The 25,932-nt window shown below is 57.5% G+C and overlaps 5 protein-coding genes across 5 annotated transcripts; 3 read left to right on the top strand and 2 right to left on the bottom strand.

Annotated features, from left to right (window-relative positions):
- Positions 1-9,938: 9,938 nt before the first annotated feature.
- SLS55_003365 (uncharacterized protein) lies at positions 9,939-11,593 on the top strand (the record flags this gene model as incomplete). The annotated part of the gene is made up of 3 exons (XM_066774841.1): positions 9,939-10,274; positions 10,327-11,126; positions 11,230-11,593. The coding sequence occupies 3 exons, from the start codon at positions 9,939-9,941 to the stop codon at positions 11,591-11,593; spliced, it is 1,500 nt and encodes a 499-aa protein (XP_066634960.1).
- A 2,378-nt stretch (positions 11,594-13,971) lies between these two features.
- GVP36 (BAR domain-containing protein) lies at positions 13,972-15,189 on the bottom strand (the record flags this gene model as incomplete). Its single annotated transcript, XM_066774842.1, has 5 exons — positions 13,972-14,139; positions 14,185-14,776; positions 14,832-14,914; positions 14,976-15,048; positions 15,155-15,189. 5 exons carry the CDS (start codon positions 15,187-15,189, stop codon positions 13,972-13,974), a joined length of 951 nt encoding a protein of 316 aa, XP_066634961.1.
- Positions 15,190-20,640: 5,451 nt separating this feature from the next.
- On the top strand, positions 20,641-21,672 carry SLS55_003367 (uncharacterized protein; the record flags this gene model as incomplete). The annotated part of the gene is made up of 1 exon (XM_066774843.1): positions 20,641-21,672. One exon carries the CDS (start codon positions 20,641-20,643, stop codon positions 21,670-21,672), a length of 1,032 nt encoding a protein of 343 aa, XP_066634962.1.
- Positions 21,673-22,472: 800 nt separating this feature from the next.
- SLS55_003368 (uncharacterized protein) lies at positions 22,473-23,540 on the bottom strand (the record flags this gene model as incomplete). Its single annotated transcript, XM_066774844.1, has 1 exon — positions 22,473-23,540. One exon carries the CDS (start codon positions 23,538-23,540, stop codon positions 22,473-22,475), a length of 1,068 nt encoding a protein of 355 aa, XP_066634963.1.
- A 1,314-nt stretch (positions 23,541-24,854) lies between these two features.
- On the top strand, positions 24,855-25,820 carry SLS55_003369 (uncharacterized protein; the record flags this gene model as incomplete). The annotated part of the gene is made up of 2 exons (XM_066774845.1): positions 24,855-25,088; positions 25,143-25,820. 2 exons carry the CDS (start codon positions 24,855-24,857, stop codon positions 25,818-25,820), a joined length of 912 nt encoding a protein of 303 aa, XP_066634964.1.
- Between the last annotated feature and the right edge of the window lie 112 nt (positions 25,821-25,932).

Raw genomic sequence — 25,932 nt, forward strand, 5'->3', positions numbered from 1 at the left:
TTCGGCTCTTCCACCGGTACCCGGCGCGAAAACACTACAGCGATGTCTCAGGGCAGCCAGGACGACTCAGACGAAGCTTCTAGTGCGCAGCGCGTAGACGAGGATGGCTCGGAGAGCCGCATGGTCCCTATCATCATAGTCGGCATTCGCTCTATCAACCCCAGCACCGCTGGGGCCACCCAGCATGACGACAACATTCCCCCATTCTTAGATGCTCTTTCTAGCTTTCCTGCTCCTGTTGCTTCCGGCTCTGAGCCCAGCATCGATGGTATCTTACGACAGCCGCAGAATGGAACTAGATTCAGCCACCGACGCCGCGCCTCGATGGGCGGTATCAACACTTTCCCCTCTGCCTACGACAATCAGCGGCACCAGCGGATCTCGCCATCGGAGCGTCCACGTCCATTCTCAACCCTTTCAGATACTAGCCTCAGTCCTCGACCTCCGCCGTCCACGCCCTCGGGCTTGTCTGCTTTTTCATCTGGAACGACGACACCCACGTTCACCCCCACTACGGACGCTCCAGTGTTGCCCTCCGCAGAGTCTTCAAGGCACGGAAGCTTCGTGCGCTCTCCCATCAGAGGAGGCGCTGGGCTGGAATCCCCTGCTGAGGAGCCACGGGCTCTTCACCAGCTGAGAACCGCTCGGCAGCGTCGGCTGAGCGAGTCTGATCACACAAGGTTCGGCGCCGGTTCTGCTCGCCGTAACGGTGTGGTTGAGCCTGATCACGCGCCGGGCGAGGGACCCCGTAGTTGGATCATTTACGTACTTGGCGGCAGCTATCCGGAAAATCATCCTATCCTCACAACGCCAAGTCTCTTCACTGACACCCCTACTTACGAAGACATGATGCTACTGTCAACCCTTCTCGGTCCTGCCAAACCTCCGGTGGCTAGCGAATCGGACGTTTCGTCTGCAGGCGGTCTCTACATAGTCCGCGAGGCTGCTCAGGCGGATAGAGGATCCAGCGGATTGGTTGCGGCCGCTGTCGAAGGCCAGGAGACCATTGCCATCGCGTTAGACCAGCGTTGCCTCGTTTGCCTGAGTGAATATCAAGAAAACGAAGAGGCTCGCAAGCTGATACAATGTGAACATCTCTTTCACCGGGAATGTATTGATCAGGTAAGCTTCGCAGGCCGTACGTCTCGATACAGTTTCTCGGTGCTGATTTCATGAACAGTGGCTCACAACTGGACGGAATTCGTGCCCACTCTGCAGGGGGCAGGGTGTAGAGGAGCATGAAAAACGGTCGGCCGCCCCTGCAACACCAGAAATGTCTGCAGTCGCATGATCTCCCATTGATTCACTGTACTCACGCTGAAAAAGCACTGAAGAGTCACAGCAGACGCATCCAACGGAAAGGTGTTGAGGCGGGCCTTTTCTCCCTTCTTGATGCTTCCTCAAATCTGAGATGGTCATCGCTTGCTGGTCCCAAAATCCCGACGTGCTTCTTTTTTTTTTTTTTCTTCTTTAAGGTTGCAAGGCGCTGCGGGCGTATCCAGTGCAACGCATTCATTGATGGAGGTAGTCTTCCCCCCCAACCCCACCCCCTTCCCCCTCTTAATCATGGCCCTCCGTTTCCTCTCTTTCAGTATTCTTTTCAAGCACGGCGCTTCTGGCATACTGGTATGGTTGTCCAAGGGAACGCTCGTTCATGTTACACAGCAGCAAAGCGCAGCGCGCGCACCCAAGGTTAAGCTTAATGATTGCTGGTTATATGTCATAGCGATCGCTCCGGAGTTAGGGCATCTTCACGTTCAAGGGATTCTATCGTCGGGACCACCGCAATCACCGTCACGGCTGGTTTTTGGTTTATCATGGCAGCCGCAGAAGTCATCTTTCTGCACGTTCAACCAATTTTTCTTCTTTCTTTTTGTGTGGATGATTTGATGACTTCTCTTGCTTTCTTCAATTTCTTATCACCAGATAGGCAGGCAAGGTCAACGCCGAGTCGTAGTGGATGTGCAATCCGACATTCGTCAGATTCGCCCAATGATGAAAGGGAAAAAAGCTGCAACAACGAGCAGCCGCAACGGATATCGAGCGCATCTGTTTGGAGTGATTTGGCGTCGTGACGTGTTTGCCACGTTCGAACGGTTGCTTCCAGCCTTTATATATGGTTCAGGCTATTGTTGCAAGGCTGTACGCGTACACCCTCATACATAGAGCTCTGAGTATAGCGGGGCACCTTGGGTCAGATCTGTCCACCCTACGATTCACATTATTTAGTGAAAAAGAGCAGGGATTTTCAATAGCACATGAGCTCCCTGGGGGAGAGTACGAGCGACGTAAAAGTTCCAACCTGAAATGATGGTGAGGTTTGTGACGTGTCCAAACATATGAGTGTGACGTGTCCGAACATATGAGAATGACACCTCGGACATAAGCACCTGGCGAAACTTGACCCTTCGACAAGGCTAAGTTTCTAATGTTCACATTACGTCTTTTGTCATGGATGAAGACACTTTGGGCTGAAGGCGTGCCACGGAGCTCGTATGATGTTGGCCTTCCGTCTTTTGTGGCCGAAAAAGGCAACCAGCACAGACCATGGCACATGGTACAAGGCACCACTATAGATTGGTCGTTGCCTGCCTGGAAAGCAAAGATAGATGAGCACGGGATCAGAGCAGGGCATTTGAAAGGGGGCAGAGGCTGCTGCACACTTCGGACACATGCGTTTCTCGCGCGCACACGATGCCCAACGACAAGTCATGGCACGAAGGATCCTAGCAAGAGTCAGTTGAGTCTTCAGCTGCACTGACACAGGCCGTCTCCCCATCTCCGACGCGCAGTGGCCTAAATGGGAAAATGAACCGCCACGGATGCTGTCGGAGAGTAAAGGCTCGAGGGCTGCTTCAGAAATTTAGAGTATCCGTAAACTGCGCGGCCATATTGCATCGGCGGGCTCCGCAAGTAGACAAAGGGGTACAAACTTTTCCCCCGCCATGATGCAATGAGGCTTCCAGGAGAAATTCTTCAGCCTTCTTTCAGCGGGGCTGGGCGATGGCGGGCGACCGGAGACTCCGTTAGCTCATCTCGGAGAATTTGTTTCAGAGTGCGAGGCGGAGCTCTGGAGGTGCTGCTGAGGGCGCGGCGAGCGAACGGCGGCCGCGCTACGGAGTCTAGGCAGGGTTGGGGCTACAAAGAGGCTGAAGGATTTCAAGAGGCCGCCAAGGGAGTAGGTTGGAGATGGCGTCCGGAGAAAGGTGCAGCGCAAGCCACCAGCACGATAGCGGACCGAGTCAAGAACGTCATCGCCAGGCCCGCGACTCGGCGGCGAAGGGATGATGCATGCTGCAGGCACGGAGGATACAGGCCCTCCCGAGAGGCCGGGACGTGAGGAGGCGCTTGGGCGCCCAGGCAGCTGCGGTGCGGTGCGGCAGTCATAGAGATCGTCAGCCTCCGGGCGTGCTAGTGCTGCCATACGTACGCAGCAGGTTGGGTCCTGCTAGTAGAACGTGATCTCCGATGGCTCGGGGCCCAAGCGTGGCGGGAAGGATGCGACTAGAAAAGAACAGAAGCCATCGGTGCCGGCACTTTCGCCCTGCGTTTTGCTTCCATGCCCGCTGATGGCGCGGGTCCGTGTGGATGGTGAGGAGGTGAAGTGTCGGTCGTAACGCTGAGCCGAAGAGGTAGTAGGTAAACCCCCTGGTCGATCGCACCTGCCAACAGATATCCCCCTCTCTCTCTGGACTGCGCAATCGCGCGAAGCCGCAGTCCACCAGGTGTATCGTATCGATGTCGTAGAAATGAATTGAGATGGCTCGCTACCAATGTCGCTGCTACTGGATCGCCAGGCTTTCGGGATGCCGCTAGGTAGCCGGTAAGAACGAGCTTCGAATACCAGCGGGTAGCCTGCTCGAGAGAATGCCGCTAGGTAGCCGAGACGTCGAATGCTGGCGGGTAGCCTGCTCGAGAGAGAATACCACTGGGTAGTCGAGGACGTATCATCGAATGCTAGAGGGTAGCCGAGCTCTGAACGATAGATGCAGCTCCCCGCGTTGGGCTCCAAATGATAGCGCGGGTCCGTGTGGATGGTGAGGAGGTGAAGTGTCGATCGTAACGCTGAGCCGAAGAGGTAGTAGGTAAACCCCCTGGTCGATCGCACCTGCCAACACCGCGCCCGGCTCGAGCTCTCTCGCAGCACGCTGCTGTGGGGCCCAGATCTTGGTGCAAGCCGGTGCGCGGACGCTACCGTTTTGACAGGTGCCTGCGTGCGGAGCAGCAGCAGCGGCTGCGGGCCAGCCTTGTTAGCGGCAGGTGAGGCTGTGTGGCTGGCTGGCTGGGACGGGCGGCATTGGGCGGCGAGGCACGGCTATGTCACCCCGGTTCCCGGCCTCTCTGCCTGCGGGTGAAGTTGCTGTTGCCAGGTAGCTCGCGCGGGCCGGATTACCAACCACACACAGCCGGCAGACCTCTGCAAATCCGATGGCAGACAGAAAAATCTATCTACCCAGCCCGCGCGGCAACAGCCGCAGGGCCAGTGCTTGCCCCGTTCCTGACGCCTTGCCCCATGCGGCAATCGCAGTGAGCGCGCCATTTGGATTTGCCGCGGCACTGCACTTTTTGACTTTTTGCGCGCTCCGAGTCGCGCATCGTCTGCGCCCGCCCGCACACGCGCGCGCTTCAGCGACTCACCGCGTTTTGCATGGGGTGCATGCATCACGGAGCACCCGGGTCCGCGTACGTTCAAGCTTTCGTGCATGCTGTGCCCCGGAGCCACGCCGCATCCTCAATTCTTCAGCGCCGTCGTCGCATCTCGGCTGACGGGCGCGGCCTGCGAGACGGTTGGTCGGCAGCCTGCCGCTGAAGGCCACTGATGACGCGGAAACAACCGGCGCGCCGGTTCCTGGGTGCCAATATGATCAGTCCTGAACTGCCAGCCCGCTCGCGTTGCGCAACACATGACAACATTTGCGGCGTGGTCCGTTGCTTCCCCGATCCGGCAAAAGAGGGGGTGGGGGACGGCCGGGGGGCAGCATAAACATCGCAATCTTCGCTGCCCCTGGCCTCCCTCCTCATCACGGTGCCCGGGCCACGCCGCGCAGAAAACCAACAACATGGCAATAATGCGACGGGACGGAAGGGCCAGCACACCCCGAGCTCTGCTCCTGCACGAGCCGCGGGCGGTGCCTGTGCTAATTGGGCCAGTCACCGCGCCTGAGGCACAGCTCGTCGTCGGGCCGGACGACGTCCACACAAGCAGCGCAAAAGTGCTGTCGCCGGTTTGCATGTGAAAGGTGCCTTGGTCCGCGGTGTGGCTGCCAAAATGCGCAAGGGAGCAGACGAGCACAGAGCATGCAGTCAGGAAGGTAGGCCAGCATTACTGCGCACAGCAAGACATGCGACATTTGATTGCCGCCTGCCGTTGGATCTCCCCCGGCCGAGCTTTCCTCCTCCGCGTGCCGGTTGGCTTTCCTTGTTTGGAAAGGTGTTTTGTACGATCGCAGTATGGAGTCGTCGAGTTCGCTGGCAGTCTTCTGTTCTGACCTTCTCCGAACGCGAACCCGAAATGTCCGACGACGGGCTTGATATATTAAGTCCGACTGCCCCGAGCAAAGGTTGAAGGGGATGCCCATCTCATCTCTTGCCTCTTCGATGGGCGGCCGTGTCGAAGGAGGCTTAGAGATGGCGGTGGTGGTCTTAATGACACGTAACGTCGTTCGCATAAAGTTGGCTTATATTGATCATCTTTGCTTCCGCCCATCCATCCGAGTGCGCAACGCTCTCTCTTCCTCCCCCCCTTTGGCTTGGCTCCCGCGAGCTTGGAGCGAATGACAGCTTGGGCCGGCCGCCGACTCTCCTGACAGCAACCACAGCAGGTCGACAGATGGCGACAGCCAATCTCGCCGGATAGAGAGCATCGTGAGGCGTCAATGATCCTCAGGACTTTGGCCGAGCGGTGGTATTACGTCCAGGACCTCGCCGAGCATGGAGCAATTGTGTCAGTCCTGCAGCGTCGGCCTCAAGCGACACTGAGGCGGGCAGAGATGTGATGCATCTCAATGATGTGCAGGTACACTCACCTCCTCGTCGGGGGCGTCAGTGCGGCGGGAGAGACGTTTGTTTTGACCACCTTGTTCTTCTAGACGAAGCGCAGAGAAATATTTAGAGCAGCACGAGCCAGGCGCAACAGGAAGCAGGGTCGGTGTGGCGGCGGCCAAGGGCCGCAGCGCTGGAGCTTGGCGGGATTGCGGTGGCATGATCGGGGGGATCCTTCAGTGGGGAAAGCAGCAGCAAGCCGTGCAAGCCGTGCAAGCCCGAGAGCGCGCGGACTGGGGGGCTTGGCGGACTGGAGAGGGAGAAGTCGTCGTGTTTGCAAAGGAGAAATTTAGGGGCACGATGGAGATCGGTGGCCGCCGGGGGCGCGCTGGCGTCAGCGCCGTGCTCCCGCTGACGAGCGAGAATCGGCGGCGAGGTTCCCCCTGTCGAGCATTTGCTTGCTTGTGCTCGGGAGCGGGAAGAACAAAGCTCCATCAATCACATTCAAGCCAGGAGACGGGCTAGCGGCCTATGGGCGGCTTGCGAAAGCGCTGACGCCGCGAATCTGGCGACGTGTGCGGTCTGATCAGCGGGCCGTGATCGGGCAATCGAAGGCAGCCGGTGGGCCAGCGGATCAACGTCGCGTTGGTCTTCTTGGGCGCGTGTCCCGCCTAGGGTTTCATGGGCTCGCGGGCCTGCGTCGTCGTGACGTGCCGGCTCCGCAGCCATCTGCTGACAAGCGCACCGCGGGCGGCTGGTGCTGCACGGGATGCGGGCGGAGACCTTCCGTATGGAGCGGGTTGGACGGCGGAGGATTGGGGACGACGTTGGTGCGATGTGACAGGCTCGTGGCGCGCGCGTGTCCCGGACGGGAAAGCGGCTGGAGGAGCAGAGGCTTTGCTTGGGGGGGGCGGTCTTGCGCCAAGCCCCGGGGGTTGCTGTGCTCGAGGCCCGCCATTCGCCACCGCTGGCCGACTCCTGTCCGTCGGGACGGGCAGCAGGCAGTAGTCTCGCCGTATTGCTTCCGTTTAGCTTGCTCACATGCAGGGCATCTGTGCGGATGGCAGCGGAAGGCGTGCGTGCTGCTGCTTGGTCCCAGGCGCGCGGTCAGGCGGGCGCAAGTATTGGCTGCCAGATTGTGGTGGAGAGGACTCGTTAAGAGTAGCCGCATCAGGCTACCCTTGACGTGCGATCCGGCGTGGTGGTGCGGGAGTGATGGATCGGTGGTGGGGATCTTGGAGGCCTTCGCCGGGCTCCCGACATCTCCGGCAGCTGGTGGGTGTGCCGTTGCGCGCACGTCTCTCAATATTGGCCGAGTCAGCAGCATTAAGGTTGTTCCCTATACTAAGCCCTGGGCTGCGCGATCTTACCAGCCCAGATACAGCCCCGGCCTCCGCAGGGGACCCCGAGCCAGGCATTTGCCGGCCGCGCGACTCGTCTGGTAATTGCAGGGAGGAGCCTGCGCCCGCACGTGGTCGAGCAAGGAGCCCGTGTCTCCAGCGCAGCGCCCGGATACGGTTGCGTGCAGCAGTCATGGATCTGAGTGCTGAAACGTAGATCCGTAACAGCGCCGTTGGCTGCAGAACACGCCCACGCCCACACCCACCCAGCACACCGCCCTACAATAGGCCATGCAGCGCGCCCGCCGGAGCAGCAAAGAGCGCGCGCGAAAACTCACCCCGGCGCAGCGGCCAGGCGCACGGCGCGGGCGGCGAGGAGGCTTCCATGCTGCGGATCTGCGCTGCATTGACTGAATCTCCGAGCAATTCGAGATTGTCCGACCTTTGGCATGATATCACCGGGCAGCGAGAGCAGCCGTCGTCGAAACATGGTTCGGCTTGGCTTTGGGCCCCTGCCGGCGAGCCCCTGCCCGCACATCCACCGGCCTCAAGCCTCAGCACCAGCGCAACTCTCCACGCCGCCGCCTCGTGGCCGTGGCCCAAGCGCGCCGTTCACCGCACGCCGTCAAGTGCCCGCCAGCCGCAACCGCCGTCGGCGACCCTGCAGCATGCTACGCGCGAGGAGCGTGTTGTGGCTACGCGGGCTGCTGCAGCTCCATGTATTTTCGTCATGGCTGCTTTGCGCAAGAAGCTCGCGCGCCGGCACGCTACCGCTGGGTGGCCTCGGCGCATTTGCTCTTCACGGCCTTCGGCGCTGTTTATGCAGCGGGGTTCGCTGCCGAATCGGTACAGGCGGGCTGTCTCGACTTGATGGCGCCGCGATAGAGCAACGATACAGCCCGGGTCAGGGCACGGTCGCCACGCCGCCCGCGACTGCCCAGCTGCCCAGCGACGCGGCCTGCCCTGAGCCGGCGTCGGTGCCCGCCCTGCAGTCTGCGCCGGCGCCCGCGCCGCCGAGGCCGCTCTGGCGGCCCCGCGGTGGTGGAGTGGTGATCCTGCAGCGGGGGCGCTCAGCAGAGGCAGCGTCGGCGGAAAGAGGGCAGCGCGGTGGAGGGCAGAGGCAGGATGCCGGCCCCTAGCTGCGATGCGCGCCCAGGGTTGACGCATTAGAACGGCATAAAAAGGCGAAAACGTGGGCTGGGGCCGTTCTCGAAGCCTAGCAAGGCGGGGCGGCGCTGCTGTCAACGCCAGAGTAGTGCTGAACGGCTCCAAGGATTTGCAGGCCACGCCGAAACGGCAACGCCCGGGCTCTGTCCGAAGTGCCCTCCCCTGCACCACAATATCCAATATCCACCCAAGGCTCCCAGCGCGTGCAGGGCCCACGCCCGCTGCTCAGGTACGAGTACGGACGGCTGCTCATCATCAGAGCGCGCATCAACGCTTACGGCCGTGGTCGAGCTGGCTACTGCTGCAGGGCTGCAGTGCCAGCCCGCCCGCACCAGTACAGATTGCCCGTCCGTCCCTGGCCCTCACTAATCTTAGCTCTACACGCCTTGCCGGTACATAATTACGTCCCGCGACTCCAACGCCGGAGGGGTCTGACAAGGAACCGCTCTCTTCCATCCGCCACGACACCTCGACAGCATCGCCTACTCCACGTCCGCTCGCGTCCCAGAGGCCCACCGCTGGCTGCTTGCCCTCCACTCGACTGCTCTGTGCCGGATGCCGCTGGTCACGTTGTGACGACAATCCCCCGCCATCACTCCACGGTCTCTTCCTCTCCATCTCTCCGCGCCTCCCGAGCCATGGCCGGCCACTTCAGCAACATGCCCGGCATGCCGCCATACTTCGCCATGAACCCCCAGCGGCCGATGATGCCTATAGACAACAGCTATCCTCCGCCTAGCTTCGCCCACGGCCTGCAGCCCTTTCAGACGCTTTCATCCGAAAACCTCCGCCAGAATTACGCCGACCTCGACGATCCCAGCCGGACAATGCTACCTGCCCAGGGCTCCTCCAGAGCTCGCCGGAGGCCGGCGCCTGGCGCTGAGCATGTGAAACACCGCAGGACTCGGAGCGGTTGCTACACCTGTAGAAACAGACGGGTCAAGGTAGGACGTCCAGACCGCTTCATTTTCATCGTCCGAGATGGCTGACATGCGTGTTGCGCCAGTGTGATGAGACTCACCCAATCTGTGAAAGTATGCGTTCTCCGTTCCATTTGGTGGCGCCCTGCTAACGACGCCCGCCCATGCAGGATGCCGCAAAGGAAACCGAGAGTGCATCTATCCGGAGCCCGCCGTAGCCAGCAAGTCCAGCCGTAGCAAGACCAAAGGTTCCTCGCCTCAAAGCACATCGTCCGGCGACGACGATGATGCTGAAGCAAAGGCGCCGCTGCCTTCGATTCCCGACGAGGATGAGCCCTGCGACGGAGCCAGCCACCAGGCCAGTGTTTCGACCGCAAGCCGCCGCAGTCGGGAGCCGTCCAATACGCCCTCGCTGACACATGGCAAGAGTCCGTCTCCCTCTACGGAAGGATCCAGCACAATCCCCCATTCCCAGCCACGGCCTGTGCCATCCCGGACATCGAGTCGATCAAATCTGCGCAAGTCCCCTATGGAACGCACCTGGGCTGAACTCCCGTCTGACGTCCGCTACTATCTCGACTGGTTCCGAAACAACATCACATGCCACCACTACTGCCTCAAGTATGATGGAGCCGACTTCATGCGCACAACCTTGCTCGAGATTGCCGTGCATAACGACCACCTCCTCTATGCTGTTGTCGGTTTCGCTGCATACCACCATACCCTGACCAAACCGAATGGGAGAATTGCGGACTTCCTGAGCTTCTACAATAGATCTGTCCAGCTTCTCCGGATGTCACTGCAGCGCAACCAGAGACGGACGCCCGCCACGCTCTTGACAATTCTGCAGCTGGCTACAATCGAGGTTCGTCTCCCCTGATCTGATGCCCGCCGTTTCTGCTCACAAAAACATACAGGAATACCTAGGCGATTGGGTGAGCCTGATTGGCCATCAAAGAGCCGCGTACGAGATAATCACATCCATGTACTCACCCCAGACGATTATGCAAAACGAGACTCTCCGCAGAATCATCACCTGGTACCAGCGCTTCGACCTCATGGGCGGCATCATGTCCGGATATGAAACAGTGCTCGGACGCGATTGGTTTCTGGCCTGTACCGATTATTACACCCAGCAGACACGCGACAAGCCCCATGACGTGGGTTGCAAGTTTGACGAAAGGTTATCCTTGTGCAGGTTATTCGCCAACGACTCGTCGACTTTATTTGCCAGGAAGGCAAAGGGCCAGATCAGCGATGAAGTTTTTGCAACCGAATGCATGGCTCTGGACAAGAGAATCGACGAGTGGCTTGAGCAGCTTGACCCCTCCCTCACGGACCCGGCGAAACACGTAACGAATTTCGACGGATGCCCTCCGCGCGAGGCCGATGATGTGGTTGATCCGTATGATCCTCAGTTCATATACGGAGAGGAGCTTTTCCCCATGAACATCGTTTTCATCGACTATTGGGCCATCGCTCTCATGTTCAAGATGCAGCTGTGTAATGTCTTCGAAAGAGAGCCGGCCCCGGAGGTGCAGAAGATCGCTTATGACATCTGCAAGATGTTTGAATCGCTCGAGATGTACACCAACGGCCCGGCAGGCATTGTCATTGAGGCCAGTGCCGCTCTCGGAATGGGCGTTGTCCATCTCCCCAGAGACGAAAAGCACATTACATGGGGCAGACGCAAGTTTGCCAAGGTGGAGGCGCAAGGGTAAGACTAAGCCCTCCCTTGACAGCACATTGAAAGGCAGCACATCTAACTGTTCTTGGGTCTTTAGGTATATATACCCGTCGAGCATGCGAACAGGCTTGAGCCAGGCCTGGGGCGTGGACGTATCGTACTGGTGGCTGCCAAACAACGAAGCTATGCCCGAAATTGTCTCCCAGATCCGCGGCTTTATCGAGGAACGCGCCACATTTCCAAAGGATCAGAACAGACAAGATCTCCGTGAGATGCGCGGGATTTTTGAAAACCTCAGCGTCAAGGAGCGAAAAGGGAGCGGGGCCAGCCACGATTCGGCGTCCGTTGCAGCCGCTGCTGCTTCTTTCAACCTAGGCGCCACCGGCGAGGAACTTGCCAGCATGGACTTTGGCGCGGGCGATGCCATGATCTACGAAAACAGTCCGGATTATGGGTGGAGCTACAGCCCACAGAGCACTCAGTTTTCGGACCGCTGAGAGGAATCAATGCCCAGCAGTCCAGGCTTTTGATGGCATGAAATTAGGGTTGCACCAAGGCTGCAACAGTTCCGTGTCGGCCAGTCACGGCCACGGTCGGTAGCCTTCTTGGGCCCCTCCGGTTACAGCTCGTGTCAAGAGATAAGCTCTTGACGAAATAACACCATCAGACCGGCGTGACTTGTGGGTCAAGAACGGAGGAAATGATGGCAATCCACCACGTGCGAGTTGCCGGTTTCTTCGGATGACCTTCCGACTGGAAAAGCAAAGTTGGGTCCTGGCCTGAGAATGACCCACTCCGCGATTCGAGAAAATAGCCGGCGGCACAACCATCGTACCTTCCGCATTAGGACTGGGCCAACGATATTGGATATTGATCCGGCGGGCTGCGCCGTGCACGCCACCTCCAAACCGATGGGCGGTACGTAGCTCTCTTAGAGCTGCCACGCTATTTGTCATTTTTTTTTCTTTTTGCCTTCCCCCTCTCCACTGTAACAAAGTCAATGCTTCTTGTAAATTCTTGTGTCCTTTTCTCCAGTCCTCTTTATTTGGTCACTCTTGTCTAATTCGCGCATATGCTTCGGTTCTATCTGTTCTTTTGAGTACCTTGGAGTTCAGCGGATCAGGAGTTTTTCGGCTCGAATTGTCGTCTTTTATCTTGGAAAAAGAAGGAGAAGCGAGTAAGCACTTTATTCACACGGCCGAAAAGAACGGGGTCTTGGAGTTACGCGACGGGGTAAATCCATCATGGGCGCATGCAATCCTAAAAGGTCATTTGGGATCGGGATCAAGGCGTTTTTGTTGGGTTCAGTCTTGGAAAACAAGCAAGCAAAATTCTCAACAACTGTATTACTAGGATTTTACAACATTTCCTTGAGTCATTTCATTTGTAGCTCAGACTTCGAACAATCGAAACAGCACAAAATCATGATGAAGCGCTTTATGAACCATTTCCGCTGAGCCTTTACTTCCCCTGCATGTGTTTGACTCATTTGAGAAGAATATACGATCCGGATAATGCGTTTCTTTGATCTAAAGCACTGCCTGCCTGTTGACTCTAAGAAACAGATGGCTTTGAGACTGTGCCACAACGTGATCACTCAATCTTACTTCCCGGGTCAAGGGACGCGGATCAGCGAAAGAGCCATTACGAGCCGGAACCTCGGCCACTCCTACATATTCTGTCAAGGACTACAGGATTTGACACTTCCGCCTCAGGCTATCTATCGCCTTAGCTGTGAAATAGGCTACATGCCGATCCGTGGCATTGCGTACAAAACTGCCTATACTGTACAGTCAGATATAAAGGGCATCGAAAGACGGGATACGGTGTACGGCCCCTGAACCCCCCAAGGGGGAAAAAGAGGGCAATCAAGGGAGAAAAAGGCAAAAGGGTCGCATATCATCCGCCTACTAAAGGCATAAAGACGGAAAAGCACGGACGCGGTTAACCTGACGTCAAGGACACAAGTCTCTATTTAGGTTCGCGCGGGATACGTGGTACTCACGATGCGCCTTGCACGAGGGGGAAAGGGCGGGAGGGGGCTGGTCCAACAAAGCGTCGATCTTATTTCATTATGCTATTTTAATCTCACAGCCCAGAAGCCACAGCCATGTCCACTCCTTATTTCGCTGTTTCCCAGACTAGGGCGCATTGAGCACACAGTTGCCGCGCCCGAATAGTCGGTACGTGGGGACGAAGGGCATGCTGATTTGATTAGGATCTGTTCGACGGGGGCTAGCGGACAGTCAGACCATGCCCGTCGGCGGGCGACGGGAGGTTGAATTAAGCACGCCTTGTCCGTGCGGATGCACATCGATCAAATTTAAAGCGATGGGGCTGTGTTCGGATTTGCTAGGTAGGCAAAGGAGGATTGTGCTATCCGGGCGAATACGAATACGCGCATGACGCTCGTCTTGCCTGAGTTCAAGAAGAGCACACGAGTGTCACGCAACTATCAAAATGCAGACATAATGTTGGTTGGGGCAGTAAAAATCCAGTTTCGGACCGCTGTCCGCCGGTAGTGAAGTAAAAAGCAACGCTGTACAACCAGTGATGAACGTGTCGCCTAGCGGGGGTATCTGCTCAGAGGCAAGCTCTCCCCTTCCATTACGCCAGCGAACATTCCAGAACGTATCCATCCTTGCTTCCGCTGAGGCCAGTCTAGCGGGTAAAGAGTCTATCCAGTTCTGAGCCGTTTTGGAGGGAGCAAGCCCAATCCAACCTGAAACCGTCAAAGGAGCTCACCGATCAGATGCTTCACGCACCCTCGCGGCTTTTGCGGTAGCTTGCCTATTGGTCACGATCTGGGGTCAGATTTGTGCACTCGTAAAGCTGCAGCAAAGTAGGAACAGAGCATGTACGAGTCAAAGCGCGATCAATCGCGGGGACGCACCTCCTGCTCGACCTGCAACTGATCAACCACAGGAGCCAGCTCGCTCAAGATTTCGTAGGCCCTCTTGTGGTATTCCAACTGAGCGGCGATGAGGTCGGCAAGGTTGCGGAGCGGCTCGGGCGTGTCCAGGACCTGCAAGATAGGATTTGCCTGTCAGCGAAGGGATCTATTTGACCAGCACGGTTCGAGTCTTACATTCTTCATCACGCCAACGGCCTCCTCGGTCTGGCCAACAAACTCATCCTCGGCCTGCTCGATCTGGGCGCGGGCCTCCTCAGAAATGTGCTCGTCCTCGCCGTCCTTCTTTGCGCCAGGCAGGGCGAACGCGCCGCCCTTGGCCTTGGTCTTGGTGGCATCCAGGCTCAGGCGGGCATTCTCAACCGCCTTCCGGGCGCGGGTAGCAAACATGATGTTCGTGTTCAGAGTGGTGCTCCAGCCAGCGAGGAAGCGGCTCTGGATCTGGGCATCCTGGGCAAGGCGGGCCTCGCCAACCTTCTCCATAGAGATGGCATACTTTTCGAGAGCGGTAGAAAGCGGGTCATCCGAAGAGCCGCCGTGATCCTGGCTCAGGATAGTGGAGCTGTTAAGGGAGGCGCGAGCGATGGCGTGGTTGAAGGTTTTGGGCTGCGGCTTGGCCGAGGGCGGGGCGGTCAGGGCAGCCTGGGCCTCAGCAGGAGAGGTGGCGGAAGAGAGCAAGGTGACTTTCTCGGACACAGTGCGGCCAAGGTCGTTGAACGATTCGCGGATGTTGGTGGGATAATCGTAGGCCTCGTTGGTGTATTGGGAGCTGGGCGGGGTCAGCGGTGAAGGGCTTTGGAGCGGCAGCAGACAGGCAGACGTACGTGACCTGCAGCATCTTCTGGTGGACCTGCTTCAGCGCATCGACGCGCTTCTCGAGCTCAATGTAGTCCGGGGGGAGCTGAGTCTGCGAAGGCGGTGCGGGTAAGCAAGCGGGCGCGGGGTCGAGGCGCGGCGGGAGCGGTTACCTTGTCCTCAGCCTGACCCAATTGCTCCTTGACATACTGCTGGGTGCGAGCGGCAAAAGGTGTGAACGAGGCACTGCGCGAGCTCTGGTCAGCGGAGAGTGGGAGGACAGGCAGCGGCGCGGCGGAGGGCGGCCGTGCCGGGGCGGCCGTGCAGAGGCTGCGGGCAGGGGAGGACGTACGAGAAGTTCTTGCCAAAGGCCTGAAATTTGTCCATGGCTGCGGTGGATGGTGGGGTGGCTTGGGGCGGAATGGAGGTTGCTAGCGGAGAGGCTTCGAGAGACGTTAGGTTGCGACTGCCTGCGCATGTGAGTCGGGCTGCTGCTTGACCCTGGAAGAGGCAAGGTCGCATCTGCCCCCGCAGCCCTGGGCTCGAGCTTCCCACCCGGAAACACCACCCTCTCTACCTGACACACTGTCCTCCACCTGGGCCTCGCCTCGTGCCGCCTCTGGAAGTCGCCTGCCTTCTCTCCAGGCCTGCCGCTTGTTACTTCCCCCCCCCCCCCCCCCCCCCCCCCCCCCCCGTTTTCTGAAGCGTCACTCTGAGCCTTCATATCTACTGCTCGGCCAGCCGTGTCGCCTGCGGAGACCTTCCATTGCCGTCCTTTGTCTGGAAATGTCCGCCGCTTTGTACACATGGTCGGTCAACTGCTCCAAGACAGAAAGGGCAGCGGATGCCTTTACAGCGCAACAAATGTGTCCTTCGGTTGCATGTCCGCTAAATGGACTGGAGAAGTACCGGACACCGAGCCACCATTCCATCCTCGATCCCCTCCCTGCGGACCCTCAAGATGCTTGGGGCCCGCGCGGCATGCCAACAGCCTGTTGACATCGAGGAGGAAGTCGACAATTGGCACTTGGATTCAGGCGTGTGCGAACTCCAAATGTCTGAACATGCACACTCAGACCAAAGTACTACTAGTCATTCTCGTCGTCTCGCGAGCTTGAACGAATTCATCCGTACTTTGGCGCCAACTGTAGGCACTACTTTGATGTGCATCCGGCAGCAGCAGGCGCTAGCTTCTGTCCGGTCCGGCCCCGACAAAAAAAAAAAAGCTCAGACGAGAGCCCGGCACCATGTAAACCACACACCAAAGCTCGTGCCCTCAAATACTCTACACCTGCAAACCCTCCAGTCTGGGACTCTACGTAAGCCATGCACCTTCCAACATCACCAAGCGGAACAGCTCGGTCACTCTGTCAGCAATCGCAACATGGTTGTACTGGCCGCATGGCACATGGCAAGGCGCTTGATTACGAATCAAGAGATTCCAAACGTTCGACTAACCCCTGGTGTGGTTGTTTCTTTTTGCTCTCGTTTCCATGGCGGGTTGCAAGAGGATTGAGCCCACCTGCATCTGCCTACTGCCTCTGTGGGGAGGGTAGTAGCACCCGCTATGGAGCTCCATATTTTGCTCGATTTACTATCGATTTCGAGCCATGCAGTGTCTGGACTCATCACAAATTTCGGATGCATTGGCGCTTTTCCTGTCCGCAAATGTTCCTCTGCTGTCGTCTCCGAGTCAAACCATTTTGGAAACATACTAGATGCGTCGTAAGGCTGACAAGTTTTGCAGGAGTTCGAGGTCAGTTCACCCAAATAGCATGCAATGGACCGCCATTATTTTAATGGTAGTTGCTTTCACCCAATGGCCCGACCATGAAAAACAAATCTCGCACATCACAGTTGGAAAATCGTTGCCTCATCCTTGGTGGAAGAGCACGCCTATACAGCGCGCCCACCTCGTCCCATGACCCTGGGAACCGCACAGGGTTTATTGCGAGTGCGCCACTTCGAAACAAGAAGGCTATAGACTTCTTACAGCAGCCCGGGGCTACGCAAGTGATTCGCAAGTTCCCTCAGATCCGAGATAGACACGCCCATCTTTGAAAGAAAAAGCAGGGACTCGGCCCGGCAACGAGTATCGGAATGTCGGCTACCGAAGCCTGGGAACACGGGGCAACAAAGAGTACAGCTCTAAGGTTTGGTGGAAGTCCGTGTGCCATTGACAGGCGGCGGGAAGATGGCGCATGGGCCGGACAAGAGCCAGGAGCGACAGCGCTTCAATAGAGCTTCGACCTTTGGGGACATTGAAGATGCGTCCAGACCCTCTAAGGACGGTAGACTTCGGCCAAGTGGTGCTTTACAGCTACACCGCCACACGGTCCATCACGCCACCCGCCATATCCGTAAAGCGCTTTCATGTCCTGCACACAACTTTGCTTGCAACGTCGCTCCGTACTCAAGGCCAACCAAGTGATATAGTGGACAAGGCAAAAGTTGCTGAGAACGAAGTAACGTCGGTTTGCTTCCCCTTTTGCTTCCTGCTATGCAGTGGCTTCGAAGCAACTCTGCAAGCAAATGGGGAATGCTCGGCCCAAATATGGGCACTGTAAGACGGCTCGAGTCTGCGATGGAGTTAATGGCTCCGTGGTCTGTCACCTCATTCATGTGGACGCAAAACTACAGTGTTCGTGAAAGCTTGGTCCGGACAAGAGTCTCATCCGCCCGTGGCTGTTTGGTATTGCGGTACTTTCTGCGAAAGCACATGTCTGCCATTTCTGTCGCTCGATGTGCCGATGGGCTGCTGGACTGATATTATGACAGGTGGCGGACTGTCAAGCATTCTGGTGTGCAACGCGGCGCCCGTGTTGGCCCTCCAGCAAGCAAGAATTACTCAAACAGGAAGGGCGCCCGCAAATGAGCACTGACATTTGCTATCGGCGCCACCTCGGGAACGGGCCTCAGCCACCGCGGAAGACCAACCTAGATCGCTGCCAGAGAGTGATTAATAGTGCTTTAACGTAACCGAAATACTCATCTCGAGCCGACCCACGCCTGAGTGAGCGGTGATCTGGATATTGTTACCAAGCGCTGAACAGGTTGGTGTTATCGATGAGTGGCTTACTGGGCCGGGCAAGGTTCTGGTGGCGTATCAATCTACCAGAACGCCTGTATCCTGGGCACAGCAGCAACTCACTGGTATCTCAGGGCGACAACCCCCGACACGTGGGACCAAAGCGGTCCATCGCGCACGCAGCGTATACAAACAATCAGCAAGAGGTGGATCCGAATCGTGCGACCTTGCGGCCTCGCCGAGTCATGCCCCACCCCCGAAAAGGAGGCGACTGAGAGCGCCTTCGGTCTCACTGGGCGCTGGAGATCCAGATACGTCTGTAAAACCCATGTTCGCGGCGCGACGAACCGTCCTCGCGGTCGCCTACACTACATACTCCTCGACGCCTTTCCGAGGCAGCCGATCCACTCCGGAAACCGCATCTCGCGTATTGGGCAATCGGCCAGGTGAACATCTGAGGTTTTGCCCAAAAGCTCTGCCATGCGGTTGTACCCGTTCGCGCAACGCGCCGCTCCTTTGAGATCCTCGTCCGTCCCCATTCCTGCGCTGTGCGGCCGCCCCACATCACCCCCCGAATCCCCAGACACCGGCTAGTCTTGCATGGGGTTCCGACCACCGTTGCGCCCTATAAGACAACCTGGCCATGGCACGGTGCCATCCAAGTCGATTCCTCCTTCCCTCCCTCTCCAACAGAGCGCTGCAGTCTTCTCATGATGGGCAAGATCGAATCTGATGCTGGCGCACAAAGCTCCATTGGCGAGGAGCTCGCCGCTGTGCTCCCGAAAGACGACCGTCCATGGTGGAAACAAAATCACTTGCTGAAACTCAATCTCAGCATTGGCTCCATTTTGATGTTTTGTACGCCAAAAATACTTCGGTTTCTTTCAATACCCAACTAAGTTTCTATAGCATCCGCCAACGGCTACGACGGCACGTTAATGAACAGTCTCCAAGCGCTAACACAGTGGAATGAGTTCATGAGCCATCCGACTGGGGCTTGGCTCGGCTTCGTCAACGCTGTCTATTGGTTAGGTGTTGGAACCGTAAGTCCACCGGTCCTGGCTTCTGCTTCAGTTGATTCAACTTGCGAATCCCGATGGAGCGTCGTTCATTCCATTCATCGTTGTAACTCCGACTTGTTGCTTACTCTTCAAGTGCTTTCCATTAGCTGCCTTCGTCGCCAACGAATACGGCCGCAAGCCCGGCATCTATGCTGGCGTCCTGTTCCTTGTTCTGGGAACAACCCTTCAAGCAGCAGCTCAAAGTATTGGCGTATTTGTTGCCGCTCGTTTCTTCATAGGTGTAGCAGGATCCTGGTTCGGCGCCTGCATCCCCGTCTTAATCAACGAAATCGCCTACCCCACCCATCGCGGCATCGCCAACGCCCTCTACAACTGTGGCTGGCATGCTGGCAGCATCGTTGCTGCGTGGGTCTGCTTCGGTACCCGCAGCATGGACTCCTCCTGGAGTTGGCGTCTTCCCTCGTTGTTGCAGATCGCTCTTCCGGCTCTGGCTCTACCAGGTCTGATCACCGTTCCGGAAAGTCCCAGATGGTTGGTCTCGATGGCGAGGAGCGATGAGGCTAGGAGCATTCTGATCGCCTGCCACGGCGCAGGAGACGCCTCATCTCCCCTCGTGGCCCACGAACTTGCGTCAATCGAGGAAGCGCTTAGAAACGAGAAGCTAGCTACGGAGAAGACCTCATACACCGACATGGTGAAAACTCCAGGAAACCGCCACCGGCTGTTCATCAGCATTACCCTGGGCATTTTTGCGCAATGGTCCGGTAACGGGGTTGTCTCGTATTACCTCGCCTTGGTGCTCTCGGCCTCCGGTATAAAAGACTCTAAAGATCAACTGCTCATCTCCGGATGCATGCAAATTTGGAATCTAATCTTCTCGATTCTTGCCGCTGTTTCCATTGATCGCTTGGGTAGGCGATCTCTATTTCTCTCCTCCGCTGGTATCATGCTCGTTGCATATATTGTCATTACTGGGCTCTCTGCATCCTTTGAACAAACCGGCACGGCGTCAGTCGGCGTTGCAAACGTTTGCTTTCTGTTCGTTTTCTATGCAGGGTTAGTATCCGCCACTTCCTTGGGCTCGTATACATGTGCTGACAGGATCAGATACGATATCGCACTAACACCTCTACTCACCTCATACCCCACTGAGTGTTGGGGGTTTGCGCTGCGAGCAAGGGGTAATGCCGTCACGTGGTACGCCACTGTTGTTGCAATCTTCTTCAACACTTTCGTGAACCCAATAGCGCTTGATGCAATCGGTTGGCGGTACTACATCGTCTTCGTAGTCGTGCTCATTCTCTACGGACTGACGGCGTATTTTTGTTATCCGGAGACTAAAGGCATGACGCTTGAGCGCATTGCTTTGATTTTCGATGGAGAAGATTTGGTCTCAGAGGCGGCATCTGAGACGATTGTGGCAATAGAGAAAATCGGTGTGCAGGGTAAAGTTGCAGTGGTGGATAGCGGGAACAATTCTTAGCTTCACGCGAGACCGACCACTAGCACACGACCTTCCCTTGGGTTAAGCTAGAGGTAACCTGAATTGGAAATATCAATGAAGCGGATTTAACAGTCCAATACGGAGTTAGGTGCGTTATGCGGAGTTAGTAGTGAAATCGGCTCCGTCTAGTGCAGCACTCAAAGACCGGGTCTGGGGAATGACCGAACACCGAGCTTTAGACAAGCCGAATGCGCTCAGTATACTGTTGGTAATCTATAAAGAGGTCCAACCCAATTGCTCTCCGAGGAGTTGATCAGAAACACGCAATTCGAACCTCGTCCATCATGTCCACTCACCTCGCCGCTGTTCTCTCGGCCAAGGGCTCGGCCTTGGAGGTTGAGAGCCGTCCGACGCCCACTCCAAGTCCTTCGGAGCTTCTGATCGATGTGAAGTCCGTCGCAGTGAACCCACTGGACTGGAAGCAGCAACTTTCTGGATTCATGCTCAATCAAGGGTTTCCAACCGTCCTTGGGTCCGATATTTCTGGCATCGTCCTCGCTGCCGGTTCTTCAGTCCCGTCCGACGCTCCAAAGCCCGGAACACGTGTTGCTGCATTTGCTCCCTGTTTCTTCAAACAGGGCGCCGCAGACTACGGTGCGTTTCAGACATGCGTCCTTATACCAGCTGCCAACGCTGTACCTTTACCGGCGCACATCGGTTTCGATGAGGCAAGCATACTACCCATGGCAGTCGCAACCGCTTGGAGTGGTTTGTACACACTTGGTGTCCCGCGTGAGACGGTATTCAAACCCGCCGACAAACAAGCCTTCCTGCTCTGGGGCGGTGCGAGCAGTATCGGCACCGCGACCATTCAACTGGCCAGCTCGATGGGATTCTCAGTCTACACCACAGCCAGCCAGAGGCACCACGACTACCTAAAGACACTGGGAGCCAAGCGGATTTTCGATTACCGCGATGAGGCCGTGGTGGAGCACATCATCAATACGGCAAAAGAAGATGGAGTAACCCTCCAGCTCGGCTTCGACGCCGTTGGAGCGCTCGAGAGCTGCCTGCAAGTCTTGAAGACGCTGAATCCCAGTGGGGCGAAGCTGGCGTCTGCACCGCCGCTCACTCCACATTCGCCGCAGATGGAGGGGGTGGAGCTCAAATTCGTTCTGGCACCGAACGACCCCAACAGACTATCCGACTTTTTCCATTTCGTATTTGGCACCTGGCTTAGGGAAAAGCTGGAGGCTAAAGAGTTCATCCCAAGCCCCAAAGTTAAGGTTGTCGAAGGAGGATTGCATTCTGTGCAGGCTGCGTTGGACGAATCGAAGGCGGGCGTTAGCGGCGTGAAGCTGGTACTACGGCTTTGATGATGGGTGTGCTTGTTAGCTCTTCGTTATTCATAGTTTGTGTAAGAGTAAGCCAAGTTGCAATTCACAAGGTACATCAAAGGTGCTTTAGTGAGACCATTGCCGAGACCATGCGTGTCATTTGCGGATATATACTCGCGGCGAGGCCGGGGAACTCCTGCGTTTGCCTGGTATGCCCATCACAAAACCAAACGCCAAAACGCTGGCCACCAGGCGTGAGGAAACAACCGAGATGCCCTTATACTCTGGGAAAGCCTGAGGACCCCCCCTCCCCAAAAAAAAAAAATAAAGCTGGTAGGGTCTTGCCGCGGATCTGGGATGATGTTAGTTGGCATTCCTCAGGCAAGATTCGAATGGACGACTTACCGAACGCGGGGCCTCTCGCAAACAACTCAGAGTATGCCCTAAGCGAGAATCATTCCACTAGACCACAAGACCGTGTGCTTCATGATGGGAAATGGATTTGACGTGCGACGGTTATGTGTTTGCGGCTGTGTAGCGAGAAGGGCCGCGCGCTCGGCCAGATCTGTGCTCACGGCCCCACCACCCACCACAATACAGTCTCCCTCCCAACTGATTGCATTTCCGGTAGTGATTGAGTGCTTGACGTGTTGAGATCAGCATTCGGCGCTTGCTTTTACCACGGGTGAAGCACAAGCAGCCTCGAGAATCGTGTGAGTTGCCGAAGAAAAAGTTCCGGTCTATTGTATTCTCCAAGGCCTTTTTAGTGGTGCAATATCGTCTCTTTCTCCCGGGGTTTATCTCCAGGAAATCCGACTTCCGACGATAACCTTGAGTCTTCATACGAACACCTCTTCATACAGCCACTTTGCTACCTCGGCATGCATTTTCTCCGTCCTTCTCCTTGCAACTCTTCTCTTCTCTCCGAAAGCCACAATCTGGTTGAAGCCGTGCGGCTGTGCCAGCACCTTCTCCCACCTCACATTCTTCGTGCGCCAACCGGCCTCCCCTTCCGACATCTTTCTTCCCTCACCCTCTTCTGCAGCCAACTTCTCGGCCATTCGCTCGGCCTCATCGCACAGCATGTCCAGCTCGCACCCGATTAGACATACCTTCTGAGGCAACTTGGATCTTGCCGCAAACATGGGACTCAACAAGGGGTCCCGCAGGTCCTGACTCTCGGCCACGTAACCCCACCGCACCCATCCGAAGCTCTGGTTCGGTGCATCACTTGCCACGCTTGCTTGGGCTCGGGCCACCCTCTCTGCATGGTCGAGTGAAAAGTCGACGACGGGGTAGAACGACACAGCTCCTTTGATCCGGCCACTCTCGCCTAGGCCTTGCAGTTGGCTTGCCGCGAGACATAGATTCCCACCGGCCGAATAGCCGCATATGGCGACGCGGGATCGGTCGACGGGGAGAGCTCCGTCATCCAGGATTGCTTGGACCAGCGCGACGACATCGTGGACTTGATTGGGGAAGCGCGACCGTGGTGCAAGACGGTACCCAACATTTGCCACCGCAATGCGGTGATTGTGGGCGTAGATAATGGCGTCGGCGTCATCGATGATGGGAGCACACAAGGCATACCCGCCTCCATGAACGGAGATGAGCAGAGGGGGCAAGGTTTCCGTGCCGGTGGGTGAAGTGGGCGGGAGGAAGATGCGGACAGGGGAGTGCGGAGCGCAGGAATAGGTCCTAGTCAGCGATGGGCGCGGCCGCAAGCCCAGGAAGGAGAGAATGTGGAGGAAAGTGGTGTAGATGCGCACGACGGACTTCAGGGTCCAGACGGCGCAGAAGTCGGCCAGATTCCGGGGGAAGCGGATCGGCGGGGATGGCAAGGGGTCGATTGCGCCATTGCCATTGGGAACGAGCAGCGGCTGCGATGCGGTGGCGGGGTCGGGCATAGCTGACTGCCTGTTGTTGCGGACTCGGGCTCGGAGTTTGGCAGCGGCGCGGATTCATTAAGGTGGCAGCTTACGCGCGGATGCGTGTGCATGTGGATCGGAGATTGCCCAGGCTGGAAATCCGCCTTGCCGTAGCGCCACAACATCATCGCGCTGCACCTATCGGCCTACTCCGTTCCTTGTTCGGGATGGGATGATTCAAACATTTTCAGGCATTCACCAGCCACTTTGCCAGAGTGTAGCGTATCAACAACAAGGGAAGATTGATTCATCGTCTAGAAACGCTACGGTACGTTTCGGAAACGCCTCCTGACAACGCGGCGTGTGGCGCTACTTGAACATTCGAGGCGGCTCAATATGCGAAGCAATTCATACATCCGTTTGTGGAGTGGCCGCATGAATTACACCAGTTGGAAGGGCTGCCCCCGTCCCACGTCGAGTCGCAGCTACAGCACACCCAGGGCATTTTGACGCAGTCAGGCGGGCTGCTGAGTGGACTGAAGAGGCTTTTGTTATCTTCTTCCGTGCAACCGTGCAACCCGGGAAGCTGTGGACAAGAAACCCATGGTCGGGCGACGGGCGACGTCTTTGTATACCTGACGGACAGCGGCATGTGCAGGAACCTTGTCTCTGTGTGTGTGACCGCAGTGGATCTGCACAGCAGCAGCGATGGTTAGCGCGCGAAGGGAACAAAGCAGCTGAGGATCCAGGGCTGCTCCGTGGAGCCGTCGACTCTGGCTCGTGGCACGTACAGTGGCGCGCAGGATGTTGGCACTGGCCCGCAGTAGCAATACGGATTGCCTGACCCCTGGGGTTGAGGGAACAGCCAGGAGCCCAGGCAGGGAGGATGGAGCGGAAGGGCTCTGAGAGAGTTCGGATGACGTACAGCAAGGGAAGTGTCAGAGGGAGGCGCTACACGAGCGCCGGCCAAGGTCAGAGCACGCGAAAAGGGCAGGAGAAGGAAACGAAAAGGAAAGAGCAGACATGGAGACGGAAAGAGATGGCGCTGGAGAACGCGAAGCAGAAGGGTTTTTGAAGTCAGTAGTCATTAAACAGCACGAGAGCGAGATTCGAAACAAGCGCCTATGATGATCAGCAACGCGGTCGAGGGCGCGTGTAGTGACGGCGCAAGCGGGGGCTCGAGAAGCAGCCAGGACCACGCCCAGCACGTGGAGGGGCACCTGAGGGGTTGCGCGTGGCCGTGGATCAAGGGGCTGTGAGATGCTTGGGGGAGCGCCGCGTCTGTGCGAGAAATGACTTCATCTGCCGCCCTCTCGCTTCCGCCCAAACACCATCCATCCCACCGCCCACGCCATGCCGCCCGCACGCCCCGCCAGCGCCATCCTGCACGCCATTGGCAATCCTGCCTTTATCTATGGCACCGCCTGGAAGAAGGATGCCACCGCGAAGCTGGTCGCCGACGCCCTGGCCGCCGGCTTCGTGGCTGTCGACACGGCCGCCCAGCCGCGCCACTACCAAGAGCCGCTCGTTGGCGCCGGCATCCGCGACGGCCTCAAGGCGAGCCGCCGCGGCAGGGAGCAGATCTATGTATGCGTCTAGAGCCAGGGAACTCCCGTTGACCCGCCTAATGCAGGCCCAAAGGTACAAACAAAATTCACCGCGCCGGCAGGCCAGGACCCCGCCAACATGCCCTACTCGCCCGAGGACCCCATCGCCGCCCAGGTGCACGCATCTGTCAAGTCGTCGTTGCTGAACCTCGCCGCTGCCGACGGCGAAGGTTCGTACATCGACTGTCTGCTGCTCCACTCTCCGCTGCCCAACATCCGGCAGACGCTGGAGGCGTGGAGGACGATGGAGACGTACGTGCCGCACCAGATCCGCCACCTGGGCATCTCGAACGTGTCGCAGCCCATCCTCGAGGTGCTTTACCGCAGCTCGACGGTGAAGCCGGCCGTGGTACAGAACCGTTTCTATGCTGCGACCGGCTACGACGTGTCTCTGCGCAAGTTCTGCCGCGAGAACAGCCTCGTCTACGAGAGCTTCTGGACGCTGACCGGCAATCCGCAACTACTGCAGTCGACGCCCGTCTTCATGCTGGCTCAGTTTGCCGGCGTCAGCGCAGAGGTTGCGCTGTATGCGCTGGTCATGGCCGTGGATGTCGTCGTCTTGAACGGCACCACCAGTGGTGATAGGATGAGAGAGGATCTAGAGGGTATCAAGAAGGTGCAGGAATGGAGCAAGACGAAAGAAGACTCCTGGAACACCCTGTTGGGAGACTTCAAGCACATGATTGGAGACGGCGAGGAAATGGACGAGTAAAGGGTGCATGCGCCGCGCCCACCACTAGAGAACGGGGCAACAGGTTGCGATGTAGAAAAACATGCGTTTGATAGACAGAAGTGGTCTGCATGACAGGCAGTTTTTGGCGAGG

Source organism: Diplodia seriata (genome assembly GCF_021436955.1).
Source record: "Diplodia seriata strain FDS-637 chromosome Unknown scaffold_3, whole genome shotgun sequence".
In the NCBI taxonomy this organism is placed as follows: Eukaryota; Fungi; Ascomycota; class Dothideomycetes; order Botryosphaeriales; family Botryosphaeriaceae; genus Diplodia; species Diplodia seriata.